The following is a 9,308-nucleotide window of genomic DNA, read 5'->3' as shown; positions in this document are numbered from 1 at the left end:
CACACCCAGATAACACCAACACACCCATGCCAGTACCAACACTGACCAAGTATGTTCACACCCACCTTATACACACATGCATACCACCGAGGACACAGGCATACCCACAAGGCACACTGATAGCCACCAAGGACACTCATACACACACATGCATATTCATCAGTCACACAGTCACGCCCATCCCACAATGCACACTCACAGGGACCCCCATCAGGCATCCCTCCCACATGCACACCCACCGTTTGTGTACTCACTAAGCACACAGGCATGCCTGCCATGTACAGAGGCACACCTACCAGGCACACAGGCATACCCAACAAGGACATCCACAGGCATACATGCAAACTTTAAGGAACACAGGCATGTTCATCATGTACACACACACACACACACACACACACTCACCATACCACATATGCACATCCTCCACATCACATGCATGTTTCCAAGCACGTATCACATCTACCACACATAAGCTCAGCCATGTACATACATGCATATCCACTATGCACACCCACCCTCCACACACATGCATACCATCATGCACATAGAAACACCCCTGGCATGCACACATATGAACACTGTCTAAGAGGCCTTGAGCCCAGGTCAGCCCTTCCTCTTTCTCAGACCCAGGCAGGTGCAGCTGTGCAATGCAGAGCACAGCTTCTGAACCTCAAGTCCCCGACTAAGTGGGTGATGTGTAATATGTCACCCTGGATCCCTGAGTGGAAATGAGATTCAAAACAAAAAGGAGCAGCTTTTGATTTTCTTTGCCTAGAGGGTGCTATCTTCCTGGCCCTGCTGGTGTTTTAGACATGAGGGAGCCTGGGGGGGGGGCCAGGCAGGCTCTCGACAGACCCTGTCTGCCTCTTGCCGGTTGATACTGCTGCCCTGCTACTCCAGCCCAACCTGCAGCTTTTGTCAGTTGATAGCAGAGACAACCTGCTGCTCACACCTACCTGCCGGTACACTGAGGAACTGACAAAGCTGTTTGTCTGTGTCTGTGCCCGTGTCCCAGAGTTCCTCGTTGACGGCTGGGCTGCATGACCTTGAGAGTCCAGCATGGCGGGGAGAAGAACGGTGTTCAGGGCCCCATAGCACTGCGGTCACCAGGGCCAGGAGCTGCTGAGTTAGGCTAGTCCTCTGTGGGAGTTCTTGTCCTGCCCAGTGGGTGGTATAGCACCCTCTCTACCTGGTCCACAGGCTTTCATCTGTACTGAGCAACTGGGAGCTTTTCCTTCAACTGCCAGGTGACCAGGAGCTGAGTCAGGCTGAGGAAGTAGACTCAGTGCGTCTTTTGCTAAGTGTTCGAGCCAGGGAGAAGACGAAGGGTTGGGAAAGATCTTCACACATTAGAGAAATGTCTCAAGTTATCCCTCACAGAAAACCTCCCAGAGGCCCCGTAGAACAGCCCTTCAATCTTGGACTCTGTTGCTGACCTGGGGGTCCCCAGTCCAGGGTCTTCCTAAGTACCCTGGAGGATTGGCTAGTTCTGCCCAGTCCATGCTGTAGCATCCACTGCCCACTAGATGGCACTGCCTCCTATCTGTGTTCTGCTGGTCCTAGGGACTCAAGGAGTTCAGAGTGTCAAAGGCCCTTGTGTCAGCAGAGGGATGGGGTCAGAGCAGCTTGGGCCATGTGCAATCATCTCACCTCTGGGTTTGGCATGCAGAATATGGGCCATTCATTAGCTGCAGGAGAAGCGTCTTGTGACAAGAAATGTCTCCTCTGTGAAGCTAAGGCTTGTGAGCAGAGATTCAATGCGGACTATAAGGGGACATGAGGTGACACTGTGCAGTGGTCACATGCCTCTGCCCTCCCTATTAGATGATATGGATGCTGAATCTTGCTAAGAGTGCATGGGGCCCAGCTCGTCAAAGGTGCTGAATTCTGTGTCCACAGCAGAACTCTGATGCTTCTCTTGAAACTTTCGACTATCACCGGGGGCTTTGGGTATCTCATGCTTGCCATACAGTCCCTGTGCAAGACACAGCCAGCCAGGTGTATTGTAGCAATACAATAATACCTGATGGGGTTTGGTTCTGTCCCAGCAGGCATTGCCTCGGGTCCTTGTCACCAGGGCTGTGTCAGCCCCTGATGTCATCCAGAGGCTGAAGGAAGACTGAGTGCTGGGGATGCTTCTTGGGCCGTCATGACAGAGGAGCAACAAAACCTAAAACCCACTGCCAGGTTGGCCACCAGGTTCCTATGAGGATGCCCTTGAGTGGGGAGCCTATGGTTGGAGTAAAAAACATCCCAATGTGAAAAGCTGGCAACTTGGCCCTTGGCAAAGTACCCCGCCTTGGGGGAAGACGTGACCTCTGGTACTAGGATGCTGTGGCTGTCTGGAGTCTGCCTTATAGTGAGTGCCCCAGTCATACTAATAAGAACACACAGGTGACTCCCTAGAAAGTGGTGGGCTGTGACATCTATCTCTGGGCTCCTTTCTGACTTCAAGCCTCCTGTCGTGGAAGGGAGGCCCCAGAGGTGCATGCAGGCCTGGCTCCTCATTGTATGTTTGTCCTACCCTGTTGCCTAGGTTGGCCTGGGTCTGTGCAGACCTGCTGGGAAGGGAGAGAAGGTTGGCGAAAATGTTTGCCCCATGTGGATGACCTGGAGACAGTCAACTTCATAGAGGCCAGGTCAGCAGCTGAGGCACAGGGCCAGGGCTAGTTGGTCCTTTGGTGTCTGGGGAAGTCATATCACAGGTCCTTGTGTGCCGGGGGGGGGGGGGATCTGGACAGCAGCCAGGACCATTGTATCTCACGACAAGCACCCTTTCCTACCTGTACGGAAGGAAGCATCATGGGGCTTTGGGAGATCCTCCTGCTCTCTAGGGCATTAGGACCAGAGCTATGGGCTACCATCAGCAGGTACCCAGGCTGCCCACTTCTGCAGCACTTTGGCTTTTGAGAGAACTAGGGCAACCTGGAGCCATTGTCTCTAACCCGATGCACACTGTCTGTGACTGGGAAGAAGAGAGGGGTGGATGGGTCAGGTGACATTAGTTGCTGCAGAGTACTACCCAGGTAGTGTCCACTGAAGGCCATGTGGACTGTGGAGTTTGGTTATCAAATTTTCTAGAAGAGTGGAGAGAGGTGCCTGCAGCTGGCCCACCAGGCTTGGTCAGCCTTTGTAGGCACAAGAGGAGAGGGTGGCCATCTTCCTGAATGTGTCAGATTGGGAGCTCCGGGTCTGGATGGTATGGGTCTGCAGGGTCCCGCTTGAGTTCTCACATGCTCACCTGGGCTTTCACATCCTCCCAGAGTGCAAGAAGTGAGCGCCACACTCCCCAGAGCTTCCCGCATAGACCAGACTCTGGCCTTGAGTGGCTCCCAGCCTGTGCTGAGGTCTCCATTGTCTTCCCCAGGGCAGCCTGGGAACACTCTGTGTACACTGTGCTGCATAAGAACTCAGAGGACAGATTGGCTAGGTGCTGCAGAGGGAGAAACAGTACCCCCCCAACACACGCTCTATCCTCAGACTTCCACTAGGGAGTGAGGCTCCAGACTCCAGTCCCCCGACACTCAGAATACACCCTCTTCTTCCCCCATCACACCCACGGTCGCCTCCTGTTTTCTCCCCAGTCTTCTTTGTCTTTCCCAGTGACTCAAAGCCAGCTAAGATGGCTGTGATGCTCGAGGGGCTGGATTTTAGTATCCACTGAAGCTTCAGCGCACCCAGACCCTGCCAGTTCCGTGGAAGCCTTCACTTCCTTTCCAGTTTCAAAAAAATTAAATAAAAACCTACAAGACTGTCCCCTGTGGCTCTGAAATCCAAACAGTGTAAATTTCAAAGATTAAAGGGATCTGAGCCCACCAGCGAGATCCCCTTTTCCCTGGCGCTAAGAATCAGGGCCTTTAATTGCATTTCCTGTTTGCAACTGGTGAATAAAATATTTAGACAGCCTCTGCTGAAGGCTCCAGGCACAGCCCAGCCTGCAGTGCACTGTTCCCCAAAAGCAAGGCACATAGACAAAAAAATTAAAATTAAATAAATGCCAGATATATGCAGATGTATCGTTTTAAGAATTCATAAGCACTTTATGCAATTATTTTGGATGCAATTTATTTTGGCTAACTAGTGAAGCCATTAACCCATCTAACTAACTAGAGAGAGTAGATTGAAGCAGGATTTTTCTAGATATCTCACAGGATAGTTTCCCAGGGAGCGTGGTGGCTCAGCAGATTCCTGAAATGGAGGTCCCCAAAGTCCTATTGGAGCCAAACAATGTAATCAACAAAGGGTTTCAGCATGAGCCTGGGACTAAGGGCCCCTGACCTGGGATCGGGGCAGCATCTTTGCAAACAACCTGGGACCTTGTTTCTCTATCCATCAGTACTCAGAGTAGTCTGTGAGAAGCCCCTACATGACAGTGAGCGTCACATGGTGCCCACATGGGACACACACACACACACACACACACACACACGCACGCACGCACACACACACACACACACACACACACACACAGCAGACTGGCACCTAGGAGTACGCTGGGATTGGGCCTCCGTATGGCCTCACCACCCCCAGATAGGGGAAAGGGAGTTGGAACAAGTGCCAAGCTGGCAGTCCCAGCTGGGATGCTGTTTGCCAAGATCCTAGAATCTCTTCTTATTTTGTAAGAAGGAACAGTATAGCAGCCCCAGGGGGGCAGCCAGGGAGCCCATGTACCACCCGCCAAACCACGCAAAGGGTGGAGGGTCAACCTCCCAGTGAGCGATATCACCCACTCTACAAACTGTCGGAGCAGGGGAGTGTTCCCAGGAGACTTGGGGATCTCAGCGGGAGAGTGTCGTCTCTCTACAAATGATGGAAGCCTTTCTGTGTAGGAAGCTGTTGACAGAGAAGCAGTTATGAAACCTAATTTGGCATAGGAATGTTTCTTTGCTGTGGAAGGCTCTGGAAACTGGTTGCTGACCTGGGGGAGTAGACAGGGAGGAGTCTGGGACCCCAAGGGAGCAGTGGACACTTATGGAATCTAGGGACCAAGAGGGCATCCCATGGACCCTTGTGAGACGGGCAATGGGGTGGGACAAAGGAGCAATAGTTTGGTCCCTTGTGGAGCCCTACTCTGCGCACACCCATCTGTACCCTCTTTCCGGGCCCTCTGGTCAAGGCAAGCAGCTGTGGAAGTGTGAGGAGGGCCTGGGTGACAGGAGCAGCAGCCACCTTTCCCCCTTCTACCTCAGAATGAAAGTCCGTATGTGGCAGTTTAAGAAATGAAACCTGGTGATCAATTTCAAAGGCTCCTTGGGCCAGCTTAGGCCCAGCCATTAGACCCTTGCAACTGCCTGCTAGTCTTGCTGTCCCCAACCATCCAGGCTCTGCCAAGCAACGCCCCTCCCACCCCTAAACTCTAACGTTAGAGTAGAAAACCACTAACAGTCAAGCTTGCCTGCAAGGTCATATGCCCAATGAGCTTTAAAACAAACGGGATATAAAATGTAGAGATGAAACCACACAAGGTTCTGGTTGAGAGACAGATGTGAGCTGCAGAGGGAAAGAGAAGGCCTAGGTGACCTTGAGAGTGTGCCCTCCTGACAAGCAAAGGAGCAGCAGATGCGGATGAAGGGGAGGGAGGGTCATGCACTAGGGTCCTAAGCTCTTCTCTGCCCTCCAGCAGGTCACCTGCCTGCCTCTCTAGGTTAATGCTTGGCCTTGAAGAGTCCTAAAATAAACTGTTTGCTGCTCTGAGTCTCCAGCGCTTCAGGCAAGCCAGTCCTGGATTCTGACTTCACCCCAGTGCACCTAGGTTTTCCTAAGGCTGCCTGGGGGGTGCTTCTGACTCCTATAGTCCCCCCAGAACTACTTCAGCTGACAGGGAGGCAGAGCCTGGAGTAGACCCCCTTCTGCTTCTCAGTGGCCTGAGGCCTTGAGAAGTACAGTGTTCTGTCCCTCAGGGTGAAGTGGAGGGGGCTCTTTCCACTTTGGCGAGGCTGGGAGTAGACATGAAGCAGAAAGGTTCTGTACCTGCCTGGTTCTGGCAAGGATGAAGGTCTCGGCTTCCCAGTGCTTCCGGGCAGCTCTTCGGAAGTGAAGTGTTCCTTTGGTGATCTTGAAGAAGAGCCTTCATACCTATGCCCACTGTGGAAATTCTGGGAAACGCACGCATGAAGACCGAGGAAGGAAGAGCTGTCCCTGACTGTCCCATGACTTCAGAGCAGAGATGGTGGAGCTCTCTGTTTTCCACTCTCTTGATTCTCTTTTGCAAGAACCGCCTTACACACTTCCACAGCCCTGCACTGCTGAGTACAGCGCCTGCGTGTCTGAGTTGGTTGGCATACTCACTAATAGCGTGATGCCCCTGTGTTGCAAGATGGCCCTGCTGCTCACAACCCTCTGCGGCGGAGGGCCGGGTGGTGTGGACTCTTCCCATGCTTACCTCTAAGTCAGTGGATTGCTGTACTGATGGGTGCATTTGACCTGCTAATCACACCAAAATTTGGTGAGCTTGGTTCCTGGAGTGGCTTGGCTGTGGGGTGGTGGAGACAGACAGAGCTGACTGCAGGGGTTGGAAGGAGCTGGTTCCCCCAAGCTTCCAAGGCTGACCACTGTGTTTCTCCAGAGGGCGCCATCTGTTGAGACAAGAAGTCAAAGGTGTCCTTTAGAGTTGAGCACCTGCTGGGGAGCACCCCCATGCCCGCCCTGCCCCCTGAGAATCTCGTGCTATTGCTGCCAGGACCGTGAACCTGGGAGAGGCAAGGTATGACTGCACCTCTACCCCAGGGTCTGTTTGCCAGCTTTTGCTTTGCCTTCCCCTGGAGGGCGTTGGTGGGTCTGGATGAAGCTGTTTTTGAGGAAGTGTCCTGGATACAAACCCTGCCTCATCTAAGACTTAGCCCTGAAGTGTCCTGGTTTCTCTGTGCACAGTCCTGGACTCTTCAGGGGGCCTATGGCTATTGTGCCATTGCGTGAGGTTACTTTGTACTGTCCTTGGGAACAGGAGCCCCTGGACGCTCTCTCTACTGGGTCCCACAGATACCCACACTGCAGGCTGACTTTGGAGTGGGGAAGGCTGTCAGAAACACAGGTACCCACTGTTAATGCCTTCTCAACCTTGCCTGAATGTGACTTGTTGGGAATGTAAGGATGAAGCCACTGAGCCCAATGGCTTTTCCTCCCTAGGCTGTGGCCCTTCCAGAATGTGACCCCACCCTCGCTATGTTCCATTTCTGGGACTGCCCAAACCGAGCACACCCCCAAATTCCTTAGACTCAGGAAGCCAGAGACGCTTCTCTACTAATGCCAATGTCCCACCATTTTTAATTAAACTTGAGAACAAGGGGGAACGGTGCATCTGGCTGTTTCAGACATGAATTATGAAACCCTCCCCTCCAGATGTTCCCTCAGCCGCTTGCCCACGGGCTCCAGTTGGCTTGTTTTTCTCTAAGTTTCTTGTTTTTTTTCGTATATAAGCAGCATTTCCTTGCTTCCTTTAGGAGGCTGGCCAGTTGGGTTTAAATCAAATCTCGGATCTCAACGTATACTGGAGGCCAAGACCTATATCACATGCCGCTGGCGTTGGCATAGAAAGCACCTGTCTCTGCTCTTGTGGCTCCTGCAGACATGACAGTAAATTTCTCAAAGGTTCACTCATTTGCTCACGGTGGTGAGGGGCGTAAACATATTGGGTGCCAGTGTCTGTGCCCACTGCAGGGCTGGAGGAAGAGAGACCCTCTAGGTCTTTGTAGCTCGTCAGAGGGCAGAGTTCACAAAGACCTGCACAGCTAGCACCTGGGAGCTCCCAGAAGAAAAGCCTGGGATCCTGGGAGCATGTCTTTATTCCACTAATTACTGGAGTTTCTGTTCATGGCTAGGTTATCTGAGACGGGGAGGGAGGCACATGGCTCGGGAAGGAAACTCACACTTTAGCACACTCATTCTGTGGCCCTGCTCCACCCAACATCCCTTACCATCTTAGTAACTACATTTCTTTTTATTTGCTTTCTTTCTTTTTTATTTTTTTTATTTTTGAGACAGGATATTACTGTATAGATCAGGCTGCCTCTGCCTTACAAGTGCTGGGATTAAAGGTGTGTGCCACCACTGCCTGGTCTAGAACTATACATTCCTTGTCTTCCATCAGTGATGTTGTCAAATTGGTGTGGAAGAGGCTTGGACTGGGTGCGCGGCAGAGAGAGAAGGTCATATGACTGCAGGTTATCCTAGGTCATCTACTGGTCCACTTGTCCACCCATCTGTCTATCCATGTTTATTCATCTATCTGTCTACTCTTCAGTCCTTCTGTCCTTCTATCCAACCATCTACTCATCTATTGTCTGTCTGTCTATCCATCATTGGTTCACTTAGCCACCTCCTTCCTTCCTTCCTTCCTTCCTTCCTTCCTTCCTTCCTTCCTTCCTTCCTTCCTTCCTGCCTGCCTCCTGTCTATGTTTACAGATATCTATTTATCCGTTCATTTGTTCAACCATATTTTTTTAAGGCTTGTTTTATTTTAATGACTGATCCACCTGAGGCCACAGGCAGCCCACTATGTACAGACTCGAGGGAAGCTCTATTTCTTGGTCTCTTCCTCCTTAGACAGAGTCTTGATGATCTCCTCCTTCTTGGCCTGGAGCTCCTCCCGGCGCTTTCTTGCTTCCTTGGACTTAGACCTGCGAGCCTCAGCCTGGTCAGCCAGGAGCTTCTTGCAGGCCTTGTCTGCCTTCAGCTTGTGGATGTGCTCCATGAGAATCCGCTTGTTTTTAAAGACATTCCCTTTGGCCTTCAGGTAAAGGCTGTGGTACATATGGCGGTCAATCTTCTTGGATTCACGGTATCTCCTGAGGAGGCGGCGCAGGATCCGCATCCTTCTCATCCAGGTCCCCTTCTCGGGCATCTGGGCATTGGCAGTGCCCTTCCGCTTTCCTATGCCCATTTTCCTGCCCTTCCGTTGAGCCAAAGTGTTTTTCCGGCATCGAGTCCTGGAATGGACAGTCACTGGCTTCCGGATGATCAGCCCATCTTTGATCAGCTTCTGGATCTGCTGACGGGAGTTGGCATTGGTGATTTCATAGGTCTCGTTGGGGTCCAACCAGACCTTCTTTTTACCACAGCGCAGGACGCTGGAGGCAAGCCTCTTCTGTAGCCTGAGCATACTCATGGCTGCGGACGCAGCAGCGAAAGGGCTCAACCATATTTTTTAAGTGGTTAGTTGAATTGCTTATTCTCTTTAGTCCTACTTTTCTCATCTGTGAAAAATAAATACGTCCACTCCCCTCCCACAATTGTTATGGAATTGTTTTAGCCAATGCGAGGGGTCAAAAGGATGGGGGCGGTGCTTGGTACGGCAGGGGCTGCGGGCG

General features: G+C 51.9%; 1 protein-coding gene across 1 annotated transcript; it reads right to left on the bottom strand.

The window, feature by feature from the left end:
* Positions 1 to 8,518: 8,518 nt before the first annotated feature.
* LOC119819418 (60S ribosomal protein L19-like) lies at positions 8,519 to 9,106 on the bottom strand. The gene has a single exon (XM_038337624.1). The coding sequence runs from the start codon at positions 9,104 to 9,106 to the stop codon at positions 8,519 to 8,521; it is 588 nt and encodes a 195-aa protein (XP_038193552.1).
* Positions 9,107 to 9,308: the final 202 nt, after the last annotated feature.

Source organism: Arvicola amphibius, chromosome 7, assembly GCF_903992535.2.
Source record: "Arvicola amphibius chromosome 7, mArvAmp1.2, whole genome shotgun sequence".
NCBI lineage: Eukaryota > Metazoa > Chordata > Mammalia > Rodentia > Cricetidae > Arvicola > Arvicola amphibius.
Note: the sequence above shows the minus strand (reverse complement) of the source record. Positions and strands in the feature narration are given on the sequence as shown.